This window comes from Ambystoma mexicanum, chromosome 7p (genome assembly GCF_040938575.1).
Source record: "Ambystoma mexicanum isolate Mex_15411 chromosome 7p, UKY_AmexF1_1, whole genome shotgun sequence".
Taxonomy (NCBI): Eukaryota; Metazoa; Chordata; class Amphibia; order Caudata; family Ambystomatidae; genus Ambystoma; species Ambystoma mexicanum.
Window position 1 is genome coordinate 911,966,247 of NC_090939.1, and position 26,929 is coordinate 911,993,175.

General features: G+C 44.6%; 1 protein-coding gene across 2 annotated transcripts in view; it reads right to left on the reverse strand.

Moving 5' to 3' along the window:
- EPHA3 (EPH receptor A3) overlaps positions 1–26,929 on the reverse strand; it is a 908,976-nt gene that overhangs the window by 109,423 nt on the left and 772,624 nt on the right. For both annotated transcript variants that reach the window (XM_069637202.1, XM_069637201.1), the window contains exons 14-15: positions 17,336–17,485; positions 14,812–15,005 (exon numbers count right to left, since the gene is read on the reverse strand). In XM_069637202.1, coding sequence (XP_069493303.1) covers positions 14,812–15,005; positions 17,336–17,485 — 344 coding nt within the window. The remainder of the gene's footprint in view (positions 1–14,811; positions 15,006–17,335; positions 17,486–26,929) is intronic.

The following is a 26,929-nucleotide window of genomic DNA, read 5'->3' on the forward strand; positions in this document are numbered from 1 at the left end:
GCACTATACGCTTTCAGCATAGAACATTACAGAATGTAGACTTGATTACAGAGCTAACTTCCTCAAACAGATTTATCTGGATCATTTTGTGTTACAAAAAGCTCTGGATTGCCTGCTCGCGCAGGTGGCATTTTGTCACACTAAACGCTTGGATGGGTGTACATTGATAACGCTGCAGGGTAAAACTTCTCTGTGCACCATCATGGTCAGAGAAAAGGGCAGAAATTAATCAAACGTCAAAACAATGATGTCTTCTCTAACTGGCAAAATGTAAATGTTTTAACTCATGCCTCACAGCAAAAAGCAACCATCCAGCTGGAATTCTGAAAGTTTCATGACCAGCACATGTTAAGGCCTCAACCTGAAACCTGTTATTAGTGCACACATCACCGTGACAACAGGTACGCAAAGTGCTCATGCGCGGTTTGCAGTACAAAATCATTTTCTACAATACTTTGCTTGGCGGATGGATGGGAAATTGCATTCAACCTTTTCTTACTCAACTCATGCTGATGTATTTGTGCACACACTACGTGGGACCCCAAACATTTCATAATTGTACCCCTATAGACCAAGCTTCAGGCAGAGCTGAAGAAAAGGACAAAGTGCTAAGGTCTGCCTTAGCCTTACAGATAAGGGGTTTATTGGCCACTTTGACTCCCTAAAATGTGGAAAATACTCCAAAAAAATAAAAATAGAGAGTAAAAGCACCCCCAACAAAAATAGTAAAAAAGACATGTAGACTCTTGCACCCCTGCTTTCACCCTCACAGCTCCATGAATATGTTTGAGCAGTAGAACATGCAGTACCACAGGAAGAAATTAGTATTTTGACCGCCTGATTGGAAGACGTAAACCTGTATCTTTTAATGTGCATCAATAACTATGTGCAAATAAATAAATATTACAAAAACATTTCAGTTTTTCTGTTAAAACTGATTTTTACCCGCTTAGAAAATACTCTCATTGGGAATTGGACTTACATTTTTTGGTCCCTAAAAAGTCAATTTTAATCCCAACTTTAAAATATAGTCAGTAAACTACTCCCACTTTCAAATCTTATCTGGAGCACTGGTCTGCCTATTTGAATGCAGAGGCTTCAGTCGGGGGGGGGGGGGTGCCCACAGACAATGGGCACCAGCTTCCACATGATATATATATATATATATATATTTGTATTGATAGACGTGTGTACCATCGTGCCTCAACCCTTTGCACTTTCCTACCGCTGGTCTCTAATACCAGCCTATGAATGAATGACTGACAGGATGAATAACGAATGGAATTTCGTTCACTTTCTAACATTAATTTCTAAGTTTTCCTAGAAGATATAAATCAGACCAAAGTCAGCTCAGCCATTTCTAGAAGCAGGCAAGATTTCAAGCAGTGGAAATTGGGCTCCTCTCCGAGTTCCAGTTTCCAGCCCTGTGGGAATCCACTTTTATGACCCTTTAGGTTACATCACGTAGCTGCTGCAGTAAGAACATCAGGAGACAGCAGTTCACGGCAGACCCCCTCAGAAGGGTTATTTCTACTCGAAACGATTGGCACTGATACAAAAGCCTCGCGTGTTTCTAGCACAATAACATTGGCACCCTGTGATACATTTAACACGCGCCTTTTTCCAAGGATTAGCAGCAATCAACATTCTAGGGAACACACAGGGTCTGATTTACAAACATGTTTCAACATCGAAAAGGTCTATTGAAAAAAATCATTTTGCAAATCAGGCCCACAGTGTTTGCCCCAGAACATTTCAGGCAGGGCTGATTTTGTACTGCAACTCCATTTATTTTGCACATGTTTACAGGGACTTCATTTCACCAAAATGGCAGGGGTAGCGGAAGTGACATCACATGACCCTTGACCTCTGATGACATCACAGAAAGTGTTGTCATTTGACCTCACCCTGAAGTGACATCACGGGAAGTGATGGAACATGACCTTTCACTCCTCGACAAAACAGTAAATAGCATCACATAGCATTGTTTCTAAGTACACTACGAATAATATGGTTACGATATCACTGTAAAGTGATATACATTTCATACAGGAATGGATCATCATGTGTATCATTGATATCAGTGCGCATAGGCCCATATTACCAAATCACTGTCAATGAAAACAGACGCCCAAGGCAAAACGATAATGATGTGTTATTATATAGCACTTAGGCTTAAGTGGTTCACATAGAACAAATATACATACAATATCACCCAACCTGTGTTGGTACTCATTTATCAACCTCAGCAGGATGAAAGACTGAGTTGACCTTGCTGGGAGTCGAACCTGCAACCTGCAGACCACACACATATTGCAGCAGCCAGTGCTCAACCCACTGAGCTATCTTGCCAGCTATAGCTATCAGAAAACCAGCCACTCCAAAAACAAAGAGCCACATGCTGCTGGCCAAAGCCCATGAGCCTCAATCTAAAAATAAAGAAATAAATACATTTTTCTTTTCTTTTTTTAGGGGTGGCAAGAGAGACCACAGGGTAGCAAGGGAGACATCAGGTGTCGCAGGTGCGACCCCTCATGACCCCTAAATGACGTCCATGCATGTTAAGCATAAGGCAGTTAGATTGGTTTGTTGTAGTCCAAATAGAGTGACATAGAGTGACTGTTTAGATGTGGGCAAAGAGCTTGCACTGAAGACTTAGCCCAAGGTTGAGAACCAGGCCCAGACTTTCCGTTCTTCCCATCTTCATTTCTCTTCTCTTCTTTGGCAAATTATTTCCTCTTTCTCTCTTTCGTCTTATCTTGCTGCCACCCCTTTATTTCTTCTCTTCTTCGCTCCTTCTTTATATCAGTCTTTGAGATTGAGAGGGGGGAGAGTAAGATAGATGGAACTAGAGTAAAAGGCTGCCATTGGCTCTTGGTCACCAAGTGTGTCCCAGTGTAGCCTGTGACACGCTGCTGCCACCATCGCACAAGTGTTTACGTGATTCGATTCTCAGTGTGTCTAGTGTGAAATAACCACTGAAAAAGTGAAGATGTGCTACAATGCAAAAACGCATGGACATAATATATGTTTGCAGTATGGCAAATCAGTGTTCTGATGCTAATACTGTGAAAGTTTTGCTTGCACCAGTGCAAAGTTTCTGTAATGATGCCCCTTGGGCCATGTATCTAGAGCAGTGGTCTTCAACCTATGGGGCTGGTGCCACTAAAGCGGCCCAAATGATGGTCAGGCGGCGGCACCAAGCTTTCCAAAAAGGGAGTATGGTGACTACTTTCAACAGAAAATAGAAGGGCACATGGCATCTGGGGGGGGGACTATTTTTACAATCGGAGGGGGCTCGATACCAATATTTTTACTCAACAGGGGGGGACCTCAGCATAAAAATGTTTGAATACCATTGATCTATATTGAAATTAAGGTATATTCACAACTATTCAAACACAGTTTGCACATGCCCAACTGTATTAAAGGCAGTGCAAATACAGTATACATGTACTTGTATAGCATTGATTGGATTGCACATGGGCAAATATGATTTGCATGGATTCCTCCGACAGTGTTTTATATCATTGGTGATGAATGAGGGTTTTACATCTCACAAAGCGTTCCGACAAATTACAGTGAAGTTCTTAACAAGAATTTGCATTTCCTCTTTAAAAGAACTGTGCCTTCTTGTTCCCTTCCTTATTTTGCAAAACAACAAGTATTATGTTGATTCCTTTCCATGAGTTAAAGTTGGTTATTTAATTCATGGAACGTTTAGCGCGGTGCAAATTGACCTAGCAATGGGAAAAAACACGTTGAACCAGGCCAAATTCACAGATCATTGCAAAGTGTTATTTTGCAGAGCATGGTGCTTTTTGTGAATTAGGGCTATTTAGTGCAGTGCAAAGAGTACTTTTGTAGCGTAGAGAGAGCTTGCTCCATAAAAATACACTTTGCACCGCTCTGGGGATTAGGGCCGGTTCAATGTGTTTTTTGGTAGCACCACACTAAACGTTCCATGACTTAGGCCTACGTCCATGGTACTTAGTGCTTTTTTTTATTATGCACATTTAGCAGGGTGCAAATAGTACTTTTGCAGTGCAAAGTGACATTGCTCTGCAAAAAATACACTTTGCACTGCTCTGTGAATTAGGCCCGCTTCAATTTATTTGTTGGCAGTACAAAGTCACTTTGCACCATGCTACACTTTTTATGAATTAGGCCTTACGGCACAGATTCATGGAAAAGCACGCAGAAATCCTGCAAAGCTTGCACACCGAAAACGACACTGCACGCAGAAGGAAATATGTGCGCATCGCATATTCATGGAATTGATCCCACAAAGTAGGCCTATTCACAAGTAGTGGCCAGAACGTCCCGGACACGCCAAACAGCCACATTCACCCACCTTTGTTGCCTCACTGGGCACGACCACATGGACTCCGTGAACACTGAATGAGGACCCCCACAACCAAGCCACCACCTCAGCGACACTGCACGGGGTCCCCCGTAATTGCAACCTCACCCCAAGAACATGCGTACCGTTCCCCATAACTCATGTCATATTTTGGTCAAACTGCGTGCGAGCCCCTCTAAACTGTCCCTGCAACCCGCTACACTGCATATGCGCACCAGTGAGTCTGATCAGAACTGAGTCTGCGTGCACGCACCACTAAATCTAACATGTTAACTATCCTCTGAGCTGTGAATCCTATATGCAAGCATCTCTACACCTGCCTTCTGCTGACAGAAAGAGTGTGGGCTTTGCGTGGGCAATTCGCCGGTGACATGATGCGTTGTCACATCCATGAATATGCTTTGTTGTGCGCATTTGTGGGCGTGTGATGGACCGCCTGTGGCCCGTCCCTCAAAAAGCCCACTTTTCCCCTTGTTCTTCCTCATTTCACTTGTTCTGCCCCCTACTCCGGTCCCAGCCCCTGTGTGGAGTCTCGGGTAAAGTACAAAAAAGTGCAGGGCAGACGATTCCATGAATCGATAAACGGGGTTTGGTGTGCAATTTGGAACTTAAAAAGTCCCTAAATGTCCAAACCAACAATGTATCTATGATTTGTTTAAATTATGGCCTGGGTGACTGATTCATCATTTCCTCAGTAATGTTGCTATTCATTTATCATGCATATTTTTTGTTTTGTTTTGTTGTGTCTGAAACTGCATTGTTCTCATTTCATTCCCTTTAATTTTCTCACAGATCCTCTGAAGCGGTGCCTGTTCTTCTCAACCCTAATGACTTGTTAAAAGCACTTCAGTACTACCCACTACACCAATATTGCCATAGCATATTCAAGAATTAGACTTTCAGGGTCTAGGCAATATCAGGGATTAGATACTTCAAGTCCTGATTTAATGGCCCCAAGCGAAGCGAGGGCGGTTAAGTGGGGCTGAGGGTACCTACTCTACAGCACTACCAAGCCCTGTAGGGCTAAACCTTGCATCATCTAGTTTGGTGTAGTGCTTTCTGATCACCTGTCACACCCTCAAACCAAAAGAAGGCATGTTTGTTGTCATGGGGCCAGATTACAGAAACTTTGCACTGGTGCAAGTGCAAAGTTGCACCGTATTAGCACTAGGGCAAAGTTTGCCCTAGTGTAAAAAAAAAAAAAAAACATCTGCACTGTGACAAGTGCAATTTTTCACGGTATAAGCAGTAGGACAAAAATGTCCCTAGTGCAAAAGGCATTCACTTTCAATGCATTTTTGCACCATGGCAAAGTTTGCCCTGTTGCAAAACTTCATTGGAAGTGCATGTTTTTTGCAATAGGGCAATTTTTGCTCCAGCGCTTATACCATGAAAAATTGCAAATGTTTTGTAATATGGGCTCAATGTTTTTTGCACAAGGGGACATTTTACTCTAGTGCTAATACGGTGCAAAGTTGCACTGTATTAGCTTTAGGGCAAAGTTTGCCCAATTTCTAAAAAAAATGGGACACATTTGAATACCATTGCACCATGGCAAGGGCAGTTTGGCATGTTATAAGAACCAGAGCAAAAATTGCCCTAGTGCAATAAAGATACATGTTTTCACCAGGGCAACGTGTGCCCTATTGCAAATATGTAATGGTATTAGCACTAGGGCAAACTTTGCCCTGGTGCAAAAATGTATCTTTATTGACCAGGAGCAATTTTTGTCCTGATGCTTATAACATGCAAAAATTGCACTTGTCATGGTGCAGTGGTATTCTAAGGTAATCTGGCCCCTGGTAGCTTCCCAGTAGTGGTACGTTGTTTTAAAGGATCATACACTGGGAAGCCACAACACAAGGAACATGATGCCATGGCGTGGCCAGGGGCCCGGTTGGGTGAAGCTGATGATTGGGGTGAGGAGGAGAGCAGACCAGGTCACCCGCACACCTCTATAAAATAAGGTAAATGGGAGTGTCACAGGCAGCAGGCTGAAGGAGGGGAGTGGAGACAGGAAAAACATTAGAGCCGGAGCAGAGTGAAGCAAAGCAAAGCATTCTAGTCAGCCGGCCAGAGGGAGGCAGGAACTCTGCGCTACTGCGATTGCATAGTGCCTGGAAGATTTGCATCCCGGGGCTATGTTACAGAAACTGTGCCTGGTAATCAATACGGGCAAAACTAAACCAATGTGTTTGGGTAAAAAAGGCATTGCTAAGCCTCCTTGGGTCTGAAAATTAAAAGAACAACCCCTGGAAAATGTCTATGAATATGTATATATATATTCGGGCCTCCCCATTAAAATAAACCCATCCCAATTTTTTTACGAGGAGAACATCACAAATACAATATGGAAGAAATGGCTGGCCTTTAGGCATCATACAATCCAACAGGGTGGTTATAATATACAGGGTGTATTGGAAATGTATCGTACAGCTATAACCCCTGCTATATTGTATGCGCTGGTGGTTTTGCCCTTAGAGCAAGTAAAATGGCTCAAGCGCCTTGAAGGTAGGATGCTATGATCAGTCATAAACATCCCTCAAGCCGTTCCCGTTAAGTCCCTTAGATTGGACGATGGCCAGATGTCGCTATTGTCTATGTGGCAGGTTCATAGAGTTTTCCTTTATGCTAAACTCAAGCAGACACATCTAAATTCTAATTGCTTGTTGAAATTGTTGGGCCTAAATATAGAAGTAGATGATAGTAATGGGTTTATTGCTGTGCTCAAACACTCCTCTCTGTCATATATAGAGCTGCTTGGTCTTGACAAGAACATATGAATTGCTGAACTGAATTACAAAATGATTATAAAAAAGGAAGTTCCATTGAATGATATGGAAAGTAATATTGATACTCGGCATACTAAGAAAAGGTACACGTTTCCCCATCAGTCTTTTGTAATGAACAAACCCCAAAGCTATCTTGTAAAACACTGTTCTATTGAACTTTTTAAATGTATATTTGTTAGGCGATCCTCAGCACATCAGGCCTCCCCACATCAGAACACTGCTCACATTCCCCAAACATCTCCACCCCAGCTTCGAGGCTCAAGGGATTCGGTGAACCCATAGAACCGAAAACACCGTACCTTCTTTGGTGTACGGGCTCGTTTACAACCTTTCCTGCATTGGCAACTGCCTTGGAGGATGTATCGCAGAAGGGACGGCGTTACGTCATCACGTCGGTCACGTGATACAGTGTGGCGTTCCTCACGTGATCTTGGTGGACGTCACATGGCCCAGAGACGTCACATGACCCAGGGACACACAGTATAAAGAACTGAGAGGCAGGACGATCATTGCTTCTCAGCTGGCTTCGGACCCTGTTTGGCGTTATTACTTGCTCCTTGCTACCTCGACCACGGAACTCGATCTTGGACTCTCTTGGACACCCCTTGTACCTTTGCTTGGAACTGTTTACCTGTTGCCGGATTTTTGGACTGCTCATCGACCTGTCTTTGGATCATCCCTGCGTATCTTGCTGTACTTCTACGCCCAAGTCAAGCCCTATCTTACAGGTGGTCTACCTGTATCCACGCTTACCTGCGGTTCTACCACTCCAGGGACCGCTGCATCTTTTTGAGCCTCGAACCTCCCTACTAGGTTACCTGGGTCTCCCTTACACCAGATAGGTAAGACACTTTAGATTCTTTTGTTTACCTGCCTGTATTGTGATTGCCTGGTGCTTAACCTCATTCCTTCTTGACAGCAGCATCGGTGTTCCAGAGGCTCCGTGGATCTGGGAAGACATCTCTCACCTGTGGCCTCAAGGGTCGCACAGCGGGTTTCTATTTAGTTCCCCTGTGCGTCACTTGGGGACGGAGGTCTCATCGGTCTACACGACACTCAAGTCAGAACAGACTGAGAAGCCGTATAGTCGTGTTAGACGATGCAGGGATCCACGGACGAACCCATAACTGCTTTAGTTCAGGCAATTACAATATTAAGGGCAGATATGGCCGCCGCGAACACAGTGATCCATCAAAGGTTGGATACCATACAGAGCGTTCAGCATTCCCTTCCTGCAGACCCTGAGTTTGGAGATGGCAGCTCCTCCACTACACCCCCTCCCTTGGCTACTTCTACAGTCCCGACTCCTATAATCCTCCCAACTCCTTTCCCCCTGGCTGCTCCTGAACATTACCAGGGTGATCCCAAGAAATTCAGAACCTTTATTAACCAGTGCAAGTTACATTTCTTATGCAGGCCTTTGGCTTTTCCCACGTCCACTGCTAAGGCCGCCTTCGCCCTTTCCCATTTAGCTGGAACAGCTGCCGCTTGGGCTAATCCCCTGTTAGAAAACAATAGCCCGGTTCTTTATGACTTTGATTTGTTGGTCCTAGAAATGTCCCGAGTATTCGATACTCGACACAAGGCACAGTCTAGGGATTTGGAGTTGTTGGAATTGACTCAGGGCAAAAGAACTCTGATAGATTACATCACCCGGTTCAATCAGCTAGTTGCGGAAACATCATGGCCAGAAAACAAGCGGGCGGTGGTCTTTTATAGGGGGTTGAGTAACACCATGAAAGACGCTTTAGCAGTGATCCCTTCTATGCCTACTCAGTATCAGGAATTGGTTGATCTCGTCCTGCAGGTAGATGCACGCCGATCGGAGCGTAGAGCTGAATTGGGGGCCTCTTCCCCTTCTACTCTTGTTAATACTCCCGCTTCCGATACTGAAGAACCTATGCAAGTGGGAGGGTTACGCAGTCCTATTACAACATCTGAGAGGGAACGTAGAAGGGTAGATAATGCGTGCTTTTATTGTGGCACCACTGGACATTTCGTGAAAGAGTGTCCTCGACGCCCCAAGAAGAGTCAGGTTTTTCGGATGGCTCGACCTTAGAACCGGAGACCAGGTCGAGTGTCCCATCATCTTCTCCGGGTACCCCTCTTGCCTTTGCTCGTGTTCAACCCATCTCCGTAAAGGCTACTCTATGTCCCTCTACTGGCCTTCTTCATGCAGTCAATATCATTATTGATTCCGGTGCCACTGGTAATTACATAGATATTGATTTGGCCCATACCCTCAATCTACCCTTAGTGGTAAAAACACGACCGGAACATGTCCAAGCCGTAGACGGCTCCGCATTGGTTTCTGGTCCTGTTAGACATCAAACTGCACCCCTCTTGTTGAACATACAAGACATACACACAGAAACCTTAAGTTTTGATTTGATCACTGCACCTCAATTCGGTATCATACTAGGGATTCCCTGGTTACGTGAACATAATCCACTGATCAATTGGCAAGCAGGCACTGTACTCTTTGAGTCCGATATTTGTCAGAATTATTGTCTCCCGACCCATCAAGCCCCTGACACACCCTCTCGGGTCTTGGGAGCCTTAGCACAACTCACACTGACAGTTGACGATCCAGAAGTCATACAGTCCCATACTGTTGGGGGGTTGATGTCTGGGATTCCGCCAGAATATCGGGCTTTCGAATCAGTTTTCGATCGAGGCTCGTCTGAGGTACTTCCTCCACATAGAACTTATGACTGCCCAATCGAATTGCTTCCTGATTCCACTGTTCCTTCGGGCAGGATCTACTCTCTGTCTCCTTCGGAGGAACTGGTGTTAAAAGAATATGTACAGAACGCCCTGCGTTTAGGACACATCCGCCCCTCCACTTCACCAGCGGCAAGTCCTATCTTCTTTGTACCCAAGAAGGAGGGGGATTTACGTCCTTGTGTAGATTATCGGCGTCTTAACGCGATCACCAAGAAGGATAGATATCCCATCCCGTTAATTACTCCACTCTTAGATCATTTAACACATGCTTCCATTTTTACCAAACTTGATCTACGCGGCGCATACAATTTGGTACGCATTCGCGAGGGAGACGAGTGGAAGACTGCTTTCTGTACTCGTTACGGCTTGTACGAATATCTTGTCATGCCCTTTGGCTTATGTAACGCCCCGGCCACGTTCCAACGATTCATGAATGACATTTTCAGGGATATTCTGGATGTGTACATGGTTGTGTATCTGGACGACATCCTGATCTTCTCTCGTGATCTTGATGACCATGTAAAACACGTCCGAGAAGTATTAACCCGTTTAAGCAAACATTCCTTATTTGCCAAACCTGAGAAATGTCAGTTCCATAAGACCTCTGTTGAGTTTTTGGGTTTCCACATCACCCCTGGGGCGTTATCCATGAACGAGTCTAAGGTCAAAGCAGTCTTAGATTGGCCAGTACCTCAAACACTCAAGTCCTTGCAGGCCTTTTTAGGATTCGCCAACTTCTATAGGCGTTTCATTTCTTCCTTTTCTACGATTGTAGCCCCGCTCACGGCCCTGACTAGTCCTCGGGTACCATATCAGTGGCAGAAAGAACAGCAGGAGGCTTTTGAGACTTTGAAAACCGCCTTTACTACCGCACCGGTACTCCAACATCCCAATCCTGATCTTCCGTTCATAGTCGAGGCAGATGCCTCTTCCTTTGCCCTCGGGGCGGTACTGTCACAAACATGTCCTAATACAGGCAGATTACATCCAGTGGCATACCACTCCCGTAAGTTTTCCAGTACTGAGTCTCATTATACCGTTACGGAAAAAGAACTCTTGGCTGTCATGGACGCTTTCCGTGTTTGGCGTCATCATCTTCTGGGGGCTAAACATCCCATCACAGTATACTCCGATCATCGGAATCTACAGGATTTGGCCTCTCTGAAATGCATTAATAGCAGACAGGTCCGATGGCATCTTTTCTTTTCCTCTTTTGACTTCCGTATTATGCACCGTCCTGGAACGGCACATGGGAAGGCGGATGCCTTGTCACGTTCCCCGGGGGGGGTCCAATTGCCTACATACCCCGACACTGTTCTCGGAAAGAGTCATGTGATTTGTCTCTGTACTCCCTCATTGTCTCTGATAGACTCGGTTCGATCCTGGACTAGCGATCATTCTGACCAGTTGCGAGAATGGGACCCAGTGTTTTCTGATGGATTACCGTTCGTACATGAACGCCTGTTCCTTCCCACACCTGACACACGTAATCTGGCCCTTGAGTGGTCTCATGACGCTCCCTTTAACGCTCACCCCGGACAAGAGCGCACTTTAGACCTCCTCAAGCGTTGGTGTTGGTGGCCTTCTATGAAGCGCGATGTAGAATGTTATGTTAGATCATGCGCAGTATGTGCTCAGGCTAAACATCAAAGGGGTCGACCAATTGGGTTGTTGCTTCCGCTTCCGGTACCTCCCAGGCCCTGGCATACGTTGACGATGGATTTCGTTACTGATCTCCCCAAGTCGAAGGGCTTCGACTCCATCTGGGTGGTGGTGGACACGTTCACTAAAATGGCCCGTTTTGTTCCCTGCAAAGGGATCCCTTCGGCTCCTGTATTAGCGGATTTGTTTTTTGAACATGTGTTCATGCTATTCGGCCTTCCTTCGGTCATTATATCTGATCGAGGGTCACAGTTCACCTCTCGGTTTTGGAGATCCCTGACGAAGCTATTGGGCATTGATACCAGGTATTCTTCGGCCTATCATCCTGAGACCGATGGACAGACCGAAAGGACGAATCAATCTATGGAACAATACCTTCGTTGCCTTATATTGCAACATCAGACCTCTTGGTTGGCCGCTTTACGGCTTGCGGAGTTCGCATATAATAATGCGGCTCATTCAGCCACTGGTTATTCTCCTTTTTACGCCCTCTATGGCCAACATCCCAAGGTCTTGCCGGTCCCTGATGCTTCTGATTCTGCGAACCCTGCGGCCACGACATGTCTTAGGGATCTTTCTGCCTTACACGCTAGTACAGTGGTTCATCTCACTGAAGCAAAGGCTGCTATGAAGGCCCGTGTGGATGGCAAACGTCGGGCTGCTCCCCCTCTGGTGGTGGGTTCCAGGGTCTGGTTGTCTTCCCGTCATCTTCGCCTTGTGGGTTGTCGGAAGTTGCTACCTCGCTTTGTCGGCCCTTATGTGATATCAAAGGTTGTTAATCCGGTGGCTTTCCGTCTAGTGCTTCCCAGCTCTTGGCGCATCCATCCTGTGTTTCATGTCTCCCTCCTCAAACCCTGTCCTGACTCTGTCCGTCTTCGTACCCCTGTTGCGCCGGTGTCCTTGTCCTCTCCTGATGTTTTTGAGGTGTCGGCCATTTTGGGCTCCAGATGGTTTAGGGGAGGGATCCAGTATCTGGTGGATTGGAAGGGTTACGGCCCGGAGGAACGATCATGGGTGTCCGCCTCTGACTTGAACGCCCCTCGCTTGGTAGCCCGTTTCCATTTAGACCATCCATCCTGCCCACGGGGTCGTGGGCCGTTGGGGAGGGGCTATGCTAGGCGATCCTCAGCACATCAGGCCTCCCCACATCAGAACACTGCTCACATTCCCCAAACATCTCCACCCCAGCTTCGAGGCTCAAGGGATTCGGTGAACCCACAGAACCGAAAACACCGTACCTTCTTTGGTGTACGGGCTCGTTTACAACCTTTCCTGCATTGGCAACTGCCTTGGAGGATGTATCGCAGAAGGGACGGCGTTACGTCATCACGTCGGTCACGTGATACAGTGTGGCGTTCCTCACGTAATCTTGGTGGACGTCACATGGCCCAGAGACGTCACATGACCCAGGGACACACAGTATAAAGAACTGAGAGGCAGGACGATCATTGCTTCTCAGCTGGCTTCGGACCCTGTTTGGCGTTATTACTTGCTCCTTGCTACCTCGACCACGGAACTCGATCTTGGACTCTCTTGGACACCCCTTGTACCTTTGCTTGGAACTGTTTACCTGTTGCCGGATTTTTGGACTGCTCATCGACCTGTCTTTGGATCATCCCTGCGTATCTTGCTGTACTTCTACGCCCAAGTCAAGCCCTATCTTACAGGTGGTCTACCTGTATCCACGCTTACCTGCGGTTCTACCACTCCAGGGACCGCTGCATCTTTTTGAGCCTCGAACCTCCCTACTAGGTTACCTGGGTCTCCCTTACACCAGATAGGTAAGACACTTTAGATTCTTTTAGTTACCTGCCTGTATTGTGATTGCCTGGTGCTTAACCTCATTCCTTCTTGACAGCAGCATCGGTGTTCCAGAGGCTCCGTGGATCTGGGAAGACATCTCTCACCTGTGGCCTCAAGGGTCGCACAGTGGGTTTCTATTTAGTTCCCCTGTGCGTCACTTGGGGACGGAGGTCTCATCGGTCTACACGACACTCAAGTCAGAACAATATTGTACCCCCGGATCAACATTTTGCCCACTAGGGATTACACTAACAAATGGAAAAAAACTGAAGAAAGGGACTGCTCATGTTGCCTATGTCAGGTTAACACAGAGACCTACCGCCATATATGAACTGATTGCATAATATTAAGAAAACATCATGTTAAATGCTATACTGCTTATGTATCACGGATCAAGGATATCCGTAAGGAAAAAGTTTGGTCCACTATAGTTGGGGCTGAGTTTATCATTATATCTTCTGCAGCTTGCGCAATATGGATTTTTGAGAATTTTTTTTGGGGGTCAATTGGTATAGCTTGTAGTTTTACTTTTCTTTTTTCTTTTTATATCTATCCAAATGAATTGTATTTTAAAATGATTTTATAACTCACAATTGTATTGAATCTAAATGACTTGTTAAACTTGATCTTTTCTATCTTATTCACTATGTGCTAAAAGTTTGTAATTAACATTGAAGAAAAAAAAAGAAAATTTGCACTGGTGCAAGTGCAAAGTGTGCACAGCATTAGCACTAGGGCAAAGTGTGCCCTATTTTTCAAAACACAGACACACATTCAAAAATCATTGCACCTCAACAAGTGCAGTTTGGCAAATTAAAAGCACCAGGGCTAATGACTGCTAAAAAGATTAATTTTTTATGCATTCTGTATTAGCACCAGGGCAAACTTTGCACTGGTGCAAAAATGTAATGAACATGCATCTTTTTTGCACTAGGGACATTTTTGCTCTTGTGCTTTTAATATGCCAAACTGCACTTGTTGAGGTGCAATGGTTTGGTAATGTGACCCAGGATTTTTCAAAATAGGGCAAAGTTTGCACTAGTGCTAATACTGTGCAAACTTTGCACAAGCACCGGCGCAATGTTTCCGTAATTTGGCCCCTGATTGCTTCGGATGCAAGCAACATTTGGAAAAGGATGCTAGTAACTATTAAGTTAAAACTGACATCCGCTATTTTATATTTGCAACACACTAATAAATAGATGGGGCAGAATTCAATCGTCTCATTTGTCTCACATCTTGCCATCCAAACTTAGTCATGTCTTGAGAACACCACTCAAACATCACCTGTGCAAAGCATGTTTTAAAAAATAAAAAATGTTCCCACAGTTGTCAAAGCTTTTTCAGAGACTTCTCAATTATTGCGCGCCCTGAGTATACTTGAGCTAGAGGGCAGGCAAAGCAAACACATTTTAATGAGAGGACGCCATTTTAGCGCGCATGCAGCAAGAGTTCGCGAGTCACCTTGCCGCCGCGTTGGCGATGACTTTCAGGCTGCTGGGATTCCGGATCAGCTTGTCCAGGATGCTGACAATCTGCTCAAATTTGGGTCTGTTGTTTCTGTCTTTCTGCCAGCTGTCGAGCATCAGCTGGTACAAGGCAGCTGGGCAGTCCATGGGTGGTGGCAACCGGTAGCCTTCATCCACAGCCTTAATTACCTGCAAAAGGAATTTGAAACGACTTGTAACTTTCCGCGTCTTTTATTTTGACAGGAGCATAAGGGCGAGAAGCACGCCCTTTAGCGGAAGCATCTCGTGGCCCAACGTGTTTGTTTTCTAATTGGCTCAGAGCGCGGCGCGTAGATTATCAGCTAAGTAAATTGGGATGCAAATAGACAACACAAAGAGGACTAGTTGTTGATCGAGACGCAGTTTCCGACATTCGCGAAGTGTATCCATAAATGAGCAGGTTGTATGGCTCTGAACACTGCAGCTGCTCTTAACTGCAGTAAACTGTTTTAGTATATGTTAAAATCAGGGGTCAAGTCCGAAAATTAAAGTGGGCGGACTCATCAACAAACGCAATGGGATGTGACATCGCCAGATATTGGCATATCAAGGTGAAATATGCCCATTTCATTAAATTGGCTTTGCATAACAACCCAAATTGCACAGGACGAATGGCATTTGCCTTTCATGAAAACAACACAAACATAAAACCAAGAGAGGATATTTTCTTCTAATAGTGTTTTTTGAAAACATTAAAAGGTGTGAATGTTTTAAACTCCAAGAACCAATACAAATATTTCCCTGGGACTTGCAGTTGCGAAATAGGACATTTCACCATTAGTTTGTTATTTTTCATCAAGTTATATAGTTTAGTGGTGGAGTGTTCGGCCTACAAATCTGCCGACTGCGGTTTGCTTCCTAAGGTCAGCTTTAATTCAGAAATTCAATGAGGATATTCAATGTTTCTCATTTTAGCTGGGGGGACTGAGTCCCCCCCTCTGAATAAAGTGGGTGGTCTCCGTCGCCCTGCGTGTACCCTCGACTTGAGCCCTGGTTAAAATTGAAAAAACAATGAAACTTAAATTAGCTCACTACCGACATTTGGAAAATGGATGGAACACCCGAAAAAGGATAGATGGATTTTATTAACTCTGAAATTGGCCATTTTTGGGGCAAATTTTCTAACAAGAGACACAGACATAAAAGCACCTGCCAGTTAGCCACCACTGGAGCAACTGTCGTTAATCGACCAAGTCGATGGCTCCCGTCAATCATGAGAAATACATCCAGTTTTAACTGAGTGGGAACACAGACCTATAGCAGCAGGCAATCATGCTCACTTTGATGAGAGTGGAGACTGGGCCGGAACTTATACAAGCACTGCTCCATTTGGGGACTGGGTATAAAGTCTGCTCTGCGCACAAACTAGGCTCATTCTGGAAAATACACATGCAGACCTACCGGAAACAAACCTTTATGTGGGCGAAGATACCGGCATGCCAACTAGGTGGAATCTCTGAGGATTCATGTTAATGCCAAGCACCGTTCACATAAATGGTGGCCGTTATTCATAATTGGTCAGTTATGTGGGCGCAATAAGGCCCAGGAATTTGGGACCACCTGGATTCCCATGCCTTATTCACAACAAGAAGGCAAAACTATTAAAATTGCACAGAGGGGACCACAGACACAACACCGTTTGTGGCCTTGTGCCCCTCGTTCAAATGTGAACGATATGTAAGATTTATCATGTAAGGGATGGCAGTCCCTCTTTCAATGTTGGCAAAACGGTGTTCCATCAATTTATAGTGCACAGCAAAATAGAAAACGCACTTCAATTAGGTCTAGCTCTAGGTGCACCTTCTGATGGGACTGATAGACAGAGGGAACGCTGTGAATAAGGCTCGCTTAAGTTTAAGACGTCGGTTACTTCCCCTGAAGCTTCGGCACACATACAACATGCTGAGTCTGGAAGGCCTACTGGCTTAACGTAACCAATCGTGGGTGGTTTCTGCAGTGTGGGGAGGACAGCCGGAAAATGAATTCCAGATTCCCCACAGGCGGCAGGCAGTTCTCCAATTTTCTTGCCGGTTCAGCAACACAATCAAATCTGATATTTGAAATGTTTTATCTCTTGTTCCCATGTGTATTTAATTCACTTTAAGCCAATGAAAATCTGCTTGTATATAGTTTACAATTGTCTTTAAATCCTGTCGTGTACACACCGGGCATGTGCTCTTTCGTGCAGTGACTACAGCTCTACTAGGCAGTGGCACAATAAGTTTCTTCACAACAAAAACTGGATCATCGTTCTAGGATTCCTGTTCATCGGTATTGCTGTCAATCTCACTGTCACCGGGCTTCCTTCGGCTTCACCTGCTCTTAGAGAACATTGCTACCAAAGTGCAGGCTCCCAAACCCACGGCAACCCGTACCCTTCGCTTCCCCCGGCCTCTTTTATCGCTAAATTATGTGTAAGGTACTCTATTGCTTCCTAGCTAGGTGAAACACAAACATAAAATTCCAATACAAAGCCTTACGTCTTGATTTGACATTTCCCAGTATGGTCTCTCTCCGTACGACATAACTTCCCAGAGTACAATCCCGTAACTCCAAACATCGCTGGCGGACGTGAACTTGCGATAGGCAATGGCTTCTGGCGACGTCCACCGGATCGGGATCTTTCCACCCTAGGAAGAGACACAGCCTGTGAGGGTGACATTAGGTCCAACAAATCTGACCAATCCATCAAACCACACTCAATACACCCAAACTCTTGAAAATGGAGCCGTTTTTAATCCCAACATTTGTGTATCTCACACAATCTACCTCAAGCCGCTTGTATTTTTCCAAGTGGTCTATCCTACTCCTATCCTACTTTTCTTCTGCCGTTCCTCCACAGGTGAAGACCGTCTTGGCAGGCCTGGCAGGGGCACAGTAAGTTGTGTTTCAAAAGCTCTGGCGCTGAAAGACCACTGCAGTGGTGATGGGCTTTGTGGGGCAGCCCTTTAACAAAACATGTCCTGTGGAGGCTCAATTTTGAGGTGGGAATGCTCAAAAAACACTGGCACATTGTACAAACCTTGGAGCCTAGTTCGGGAATGATTGCAAGACGTTTTGCTTATAAGAAAGCACACAACGTACACCTGTAAACACATGTGCATGCTAGCATTGCGCGAACTGCAGCATGCTAAATATAGACTACTTTACTGACAGTCCTCTTCCAGTATTGGGACCATGTTGGTAAACGTGCAGTTTTAAAGAGAGATTATCTGTCTGTTGGTGATCTGCTAGTAATACTGAACCAAAATGGCGGCCAGATCATGCACAGCCCTATACTTAGTTTATGCTCTGTACAACACCCAGGCTGCATTTTTCTAGCAGAGGGAAAACACAAATACTGGGTTAAAACAAGTAGGAAAGCAGTTCAGAAGCCAAAAAAGTGTTGTTTGTCCAGAGGGGGTTGGTTTGTTTTCAATGCACTTCTAAACTTCACAATAACTTCAGTCAAATTGCATACACTGCACGGCATGCGTGTAGTTATGACTCTAGTGCTAAATTGCATTCCAGTGCTACTGTACTCCAGTTCAACTAATTTGCATAGGGCAATTTAGCACGTGGTTGTGGTAAATAACGCTGGTTGTCATATTTCATGTGTGGGCATTTCTATTATGTTTAGACACTAGTCAATGTAAGAACACTTTGACTATGGAATAATATACTTCTCAATAAAAGAAATACAATTGCATAAATTATGAATGCACATGCTGGTAAGATAGCTCAGCAGGTTGAGCACTTGCTGATGCGATCTGTGTGTGAACTGCAGGTCGCAGGTTCGAATCTTGGCAAGGCCAACTCAGCCATCCATCCTTCCGAGGTCGTTAAATCAGTACAAACTTCGGTTGGGATGATACATGTATGTAAATATGTTCTCTGTAAAGCGCTTTGGCTTAAGGCGCTATATAAATAACACATCATTATGATGGTGGTTTATTGAACCACTTAACATTTTGCACATTTCATGCATCTTTAGATTTTTTAATTGTTAATTTGCAGTGGAAGGGTTCTGACATTGTCCAGAAGTTTAAAACATAAACATGCGCATGCAAAGACATGTATGCCAATCAGTGATATTTAACGCGACCATGTGCTATATTGCCTAGTGCAATTTAGACACACTGGAAAATGATAACACAATCATTTGTGCCACGTGCTCATGCCATTTGGTCCCTTGTTTTTATATATTGCTTCCTGCTGCATTCTTCCCATTGCCAAGTGTTGTATTAATTGGTTTTGGAACCAAACTGAATGTTTGGAAATGTATTAACTTCCGATGGGTGCAGGTCTGAGTTGGCCTTGACATGATAAAAAACCAGGATGCATGTCGACCTCGGTTGCGAGTACTTAACTCACTGAGCTATCTCACCTACTACTCATGCAGTCAGTTTCCATTTGAGGGATTGTGCGTGTTCCCTGTGGAAGCCCTTGGGTCTGGGTGAGTGATCCCGTGCACGGCACCCTCGCCAACTTCTAGAGTGCCAGGAGCTTCGGGGATGCAGACCCTGGGTGCGTGGTCTGCTGATAGAGCTATATTAAGACAGTTTGGGTCAGAAGTGTACACATCATATTGCCCCAAGTGGAGGATACCCAAAATGTGACTGGTACAGTTTATGTTCATTTATCAACAGTCATTTTATCAATGTTTTTTTTTAGCCACATTGTTAAAAAAAAACAAAATTATTTTTTTTTTCTCCACCCATCCCTCCCCTATTAATTTAACACTATTCCCAACTCCTCCTGCTCCACCCCTTTTATACCCTTCTGCACACAACCCTGTTTTTTAAATGTTTTTTTTCTCGAGAAAAAAGAAAACCGGCAAAATAAACACCAAAAAAATGACTGTCGATAAATGAACGTCATATGGACTGGTACACCACTCTTTATATAGCAGGTAACTAGACAATGGAAGAGGGTGGCAAACACACACCCACCCAGACTGGTCATGGCTGGCGGTTTTTTGGAATCTGCAGACAGTTGAGTGGAAAACACGAGACGGTTCGGTGCTCTAATGTTAAAGTGAGCTCCAAGGAGCATATCACACGTTAAAGAGGACGTTTAATTATAGCAAGGACATCTTAACAACGACTGCACTGACTAAGCAGGAAGTGATTGGGAGGTGGCTGGAAACATGTCATTGGGCCAACGTGAACAGCACTCTGTACATATTTACATTTCACTTATTTACAAATTAGACACAGGGAGATAAGTGTTGTTTGTCCATTACCATACACGTTGTAATCAAGTGCATTAAAAACCAAGTTGCCAGGTTCCGAGGCCTGGAATCTAGCCAAGAGACTACATTTCCCCCGTCAAAATCCAGCCACCCAGGCGCCTGCGTCATTGACTATATTGTTAGAGTTCTCACTAAGCAGCATTCAGGTAGGGTGAAAAGATTTCAAAAATAAAAAAAAGGACATGCCACTGACATAGAAGTAGGACTACAGCTTCAGCTGTGAAACTGTAGTCCTACTTCTATATGGGTGGCCTGTCTTGTGTCAAGTTGCAGCGCCCGGGGTCCGAGGCTAGTTTAAGTTTTAAAAAACCAGGGATACCATCCTGGTTTTTGGCAAAAATCATGATATCCGGCCAAAAACCTGGATGATATCCACCCGATCCCCAAATCCTGGGACAGGGTTTTTAAATTTAAAAAAGTCGCAAGACACCGGTACGGAGGTGCAAATACCCAGACAGTCCCTGCAAAACTGGGACATGTGGTCACCCTACACTCAGGGCACTGATGAAAATATCTATTCACTCACTCCACTTGCACGCTTGAAGGCGAAACTGAGCTGCTGTGCTGAAGAAGCCTGAGGGAGCCCACCCTGCCCTTCTTGGGTCCGATCTGCACAGGCGTTAATAACTAAAGTCACGCCAGGTTTTCAATTTAGCACCCCTCGTGAGCAGGAAAAACGAAACCTTTAGCTTTTATACACTTATACATGTTAAACAACTCTAGGTTACTTAATTATAACTGAGCCTTTTCAAAATATGACCATTAGATATTTAGCATTAGCGCCTATTTAGCATTAGGACCGTGGGAGACGCCTTCCACCAATGAGAATGCTCGAAACGCAGGCTGTATTCACTAAGGAAGTCCCACGTCATCGGTGTCGGGCGCTTTCCTTCAGTGCTCCCCTTTCACCTTAGCACCCGTCTAGTTCCCTACACGGATCCTTATGGTGTTTTCTTTTTAATTTCAAAACGAAAAAAAGAAAACGTACCTTTCTCTCGCCACCTCACAGTACTGTCAGCCAAGCAGTCCCTCTTCAATGTTGATGACATTAGTCAATGGCCCTTGATACCTTTTAGGAGATCTACCTCCCAGCTGGGAGTGTCGCCCAAGTACAGTGCCCTCGTCTTGGACATTAGTCATCAACATTGAAGAGGGACTGCTTGGCTGACAGCACTGTGTGGCGTCGGGTGGTGAGAGAAAGGTACGCTTTCTTTGTTTTGCAAAAAAAAAAACAGTAGAACCCATGAAGGGAGCTAAAGAGGTGCTAATGGCGATATGCCCCGAAGTGGCGGGCCGTTGCCAACAGCGTCGGCCCGCCACCTCGGGGCATATCACCTCAATACAAATATTGAGAAACATCTTCCAATTATGCCCTGGATATTTTGCCATCTTTGCTCTAAAACTTCTCTAACAAAGCTCAATACTGAGAAAGTCACCACAACAATGTGGTGAGTCCTCTAGTGCTTCTTGTCCGATTCATCCAGCTTCTAAGCGCACTAATAATCAATGTCACTATTATTACCCACTAATGGTATTTAATTATCACCTGATAAGAGATGGAAGAAAGGCTGATTCTGCCAGGCAGAGATATCAAACCTTGCATTGTTGGGTTAACAAGGCGAGGGCATTGCACTCGGGCGACCCTCCCAGCTGGGAGGTAGACCTCATAAAAGGTATCATGGGCCATTGAATTCACAAGCGTAGGATTTCTGTCTTAAAAGGACGTATTGCGTTTGCACCGAGATACTCATTTTGCAAACACAGACGTTGCTTTTTTGAAAGCGTGCGCGTCACCACGCGCAGTAAGGCCCCACGTGTTGCTCAACATGCACGTGCACGCACAATAAACAGACTAACATCCCACCGGATGAGCCCTGAGAAGGAAACGGTTGGGTGGATCTGGATTACACACCAGTGTTTAATTTCACCCAGTCAGCACCCCAACAAACAAAAAGAAATTCTGCACGATTTCCACTGGTGTATACAATGGCGGGGCCCATTGTTTGAGATCGCTGTGTGTGTATGTGGGCTATGCATGAATGTACGGTCTACACACAAACAGAGGGGTGAAACCCGGGTAAGACAGGCATAGTACTGCTTGTATTATTTATCTATTTTAAACGAAATCAAACCATCTTTCAGAGAAGAAACCCCTGTCTGCATAAAACCTCTCTCTGGAATATTTTTGGAGGCTCGTTTTCAATGCCCGCTGAGTGCCTTCCTCCGGTTCAGCAATGCTAATTCCAGAGCAACTCAGCTTCACAAAGTAGCTTAGTAGATACGTGCAATGGAGCGGAATTGTTCCATTTTTTTAAGTGCAGCTGGTACTCGATTCAGAAGAAGGCAGGACTCCGCTCAGTGCTGTACAGAGGGTTGGCACGCGCCCAGTACCTACTACGCAATGCAAGCTGCGGCCGCTTCTATTTCTTGCCTTTTTTGTTCAACAGGCCCTGCCAGGGCAGCTCCACCGTGTAAGAGTTGCCGTCTTAGCCTTACGTCTGCGTGTGTGCTGGGGCACTGCCAATGATTCAGTGGATGTCTGAGAGACACTAGGAAGGGCAATGCAGGACCAACCTGAGGTGGTGACCAGAACCCTCAAATGTTTGTAGGTCAGGGACGCAACTACATCAAACCTTTGTGGGGCCAACACTTCAAGAGACCTTCAGAAACGTTGTGGGGACAGCGTACACATGTGTGTGGGGGTGTACCATGCCAAATAATATTGGTTCATTCTAGTTTCAAGTTAGCAGAACATGATCTAATTTAAAGCATGTCAGACCATGGACACTGTCCATAAACATGAAACGATTAAAGGACAAAGAGCACATTTCTATTGTTAATTACCAGCATGGTAATGCTGTGGTTGTGATGTGGTGTGTGTTTGGCTTTGTTAATTGCGAGTTCATTGTGCATGTCCAGCTGTATTGTACCATAATCCCATTTAGGCTCTCAGGTTGCAATGATTGGATTGTCTTTGAGGTGTAAGAAAGGAGGCCCCTAGAAACGGATTACAAATTGTGGGCCCTGAAGTTGGCCCATGGCATAATGTAATGTGGCAAAGCATGAATTAGCCTAACATCACGTACTATAGCATAACAACACCGAAAGGCTGGATAATGATGTTTTGAATGGATAGAAACTAAGAAATGGCAACCACTACAAGTCCCAGAATGCAAACCCACTATGCACGTTCTGACATTCTGATTAGTTGACTAAGTCCTGCCTTCTTATGATGAATAATGTATATGTGGTTTTATAATCTTCACTGCAAAATGTTGTGTCATTTGTTTAAACATAAACAAACTGTCACTCACTTTGATTATCTTGCAAGCAGGCACATATTTTGGGTAATTGCTGCTGGGTGTGGGTTTACAGTTGGGAAAGTCCGAGATTGGTTAAATTGCTTAACATATTTATGCATAAGAAATGTGCTGCTGCCAACAATGAAACGTAGTAATTGTCGGGCATTCGTTAACCGCGAGCGCAGCCCCACACCATTAATCATCTGCATCCTGTCCTGTAGGGGAACCAGGTGTAGGCAGGCATTTCAGAGGAGGGCTAAAGCCCCATTAGCCCAACTGTTGTTGTGTGCCTGTTGTATGGCCAATATGTATGTATGTAGGTCATTATGTATGTATGGTATTTATAGATCGGAAACCTAGCTAGGAAGCAGCAACTGTTCACCAGATACATTTAAGCATGTCTGACCACTCATTTTGGCGGGCTGACTGATGGAGAAAGGTGTACCAAATAGGCAAATATCCTCTCAACTTTGGCTATAAACTGCCCTTGAGGATTTGAACTTAGTGCAAAGTAACGTTCTTCCTCTTTCCTCTGTTGGCGTACAGGTGCCCATAATTGCAGCATGACCTCTCGCTCCAGAGACCACCTAAGACCCCTTTTGTGATGGATAAAATGATGGTGGCTTTAAAATTAGAACTTTCATAAGTGACATCTTGCATTTACTAACTGCATCATGCTTTTTCATCCCTCTTTATCTGCCTGTCTTCAATGCAATGCACATGAATTTACTCTAAAGTTGTTCAAAGAAATGTTCGTCACACCAGGACAGAAGAAATGGCACAATGTGTTTATTGCTTTACGTGTGCCCCTCCATTAAAATTGCATTTCTGAATGGACCCGTGCTTGACTCCAATAAATCTGCGGAAACAATAATGAGGTGCACAAATTGCACAAAGGCAGCTCTTTAATGCACGCAATTATCGTACAGGAAGTCAGTCAGTCTCAAGTGACCAAACGGCTGAGAACTATTGACCCACCCACTTCTGGCTACAGCATTTATAAACAAAAACCACAAAATTACAATATATTCTAGAAATTAAGTAAATGCAAATCCCTATTCTCCTACTGGCTGTCGCCATTTACAAACCTACAGAACAACATACATTACCCTACTCTATAGATTAGTACGTTATACGTGATGTTCCAGATCCATCCCTCTGCAGGTGACCTAATAGGGCAATTAGTAAAAAAGTGAAATCAACACCTCGTGCCAACACTACTAGATACACTAACATCCATTCCCGTGACATCAGACATCTTGGCACCCCAGACCATTCCCAAACATTGCAGCTTCCTCACTGTGAAGCATATCTTTGCAACTCCCACACTGACACATGTTGCGGTCCCCATTGCGCATCCTTCTAGCTAGGCCAAGGACAGAAACTAGTTGGTTGCAGGATGCTCATCTCGCTTGAAAAAATGTAATATAGGCCCCACTCTTGAGAAGTAATTTCTTGTATTATTAGTGCTACTAAGCCACTCCGCAACAAACACGACAGTCCTAAGACTTCTGTAGTGGACAGTAGATCCAAAGCCTGATTCAGTATTTTAGCAGTGCCTAAACTAGAGGTCTCGTTCACACCAGAAAACTTCTTTTTGTAACTATTGTATTTTCATCTGACTAATGCTAAAGCCATAAATCATTATTATTCCATTAGCTCAAATTCCCTCAGAAAAAACCTCATGAGAAAGGATAACATGAACCTCATCCCTCAAACAATAACTAACAGGATTCATATTTACACTGCCTTGCCATCCAGCCACATACTCACTAATGGAAAAAGTTATCTTTGATGTGGCAGAAATGAGGCCTAATCCAAAACGACACAAGCACTAAAACAGCATGGCAACAATACCAACCTTTAAATGACAGAAACCCTCAAGTTTCTAGTATTCCCGCAGCCTGTATTTCTCTTTATGCTCAGGGAGTTGCATTTGCATACTAAAACCTGTACCTTACCTTTCACTAGTCTCTTGCCCAATGTCCTTCCACTCCTCCTAGTACCCCAATAAATTAAACCACTAAGTGAGCATTTGTGGTTTAGACCAAACATCGGCAACACCGAGTTGACATTGCACGCTTCTTTACGCACCAGCTTCATCATCACGTGAGGGTAAAGAGGGTGATAAATAGTCCACTGACTTCCTTTAGCACCGTTCAGTAAGAAATGCAGATCCGGGGTTTCTCTCTGTGAATGGAGATGCGTGCCATGGGCGCACTGAAGTCAGCGTATTAATTATCCGCAGATTTACATTCACATTTTTATGCGATAGTTGATGAACCCACTTCGTGTATATATATATATGCCGACGGGGCATCATCATAGATAATTCTCCTGTGGCGTTTGGACATCGCATACAATATCTGAATAAAGCGTAGTGAAGGCCCTCGCTGATTGCCGGAGTCTTTTCTCTGGCATATGCTGCTGGATTACTTTTCCCTGCACAACAAATCCTCCCCAATCAAGGAATGGCTTCGCTCTCATTCAAGCATGCAATCAACAGACGAATCCCACAAAACAAGGGCCCTGGAAACAATCCCAGCTGGGGGGGGGGGTACAGGGGGAGTGTAAGAGGTCCTTTTCAACAAAGCGAAGCGGCGCTGCCTGAGTTCCTCGCGCTATTTTCATGTGGTGGAGCCTCAGCACGAGGAGAAAGCAGAACAAACTAGGAGCAGCACAGAGCTTTCCAGCAAAAAAGCTATTACATTGTAATGTATTTTTTATTTGCATTTCCAAAGCAGTTTTTTTTTAATGAAAGCTATAGTATGTTACTACGAACAAATATAATCCAACCCCTAAATCATGTCTTTGTTGTAGTAGTTATTATTATACAGTCTTTGCTTGCAGTGCAAACTTGTTTATCCAGCATTATATATACACTCTACCAATGAACAAGACGACAAGGAACACTGCTGTGCGATTGTACACAGCAAGGGTTCATTTGAGGAGAAAACAGGCTAAAAACATGCTTACTTTTATTCATATGTGTATTTATTTTTACTTTCGGTTTATGGCAGTAGTGTGTTGCACACAATAAAACAGCGCAGAGGAACACTAACTACACGTGTCTCACGTAGAGCCAATCAGGAGGATGACATGTCTGTGAAGAACACAGTGTGAATTGCAGGGAGCTCAAGTAACATGGTCGTTTTGAACTAACACATATCACACGTGTTTCTGAAAAATACAACATGGTTGCCTTAACGTATACTTTCCCATGATGCAGGTTTCCATTTCTTTTTGTATTCTTGTGTTGGTGCTTTGTAGCACTCCAGTTTAACATGTTTCATAGTGTCAAGGATGGTGAATGATAAACGCAAGGAAAGGCTGGTGCATACCAGCGAGCTAGTGCGATGCAATGTAAGGTGCATTCCTATTCGAGGACACGATAGGAAACAACAAGCTAAGTGCTGATTGGTCCGGAAAATGTGCTATTCTCACACCGTCTGCCATTGGTAGGCATCCAGTGGTTTAAAGACAACGCAGTTCTTCGTGCCGAGAACCCGAACCCTCTGATCAGAAGACTCACTGCCACC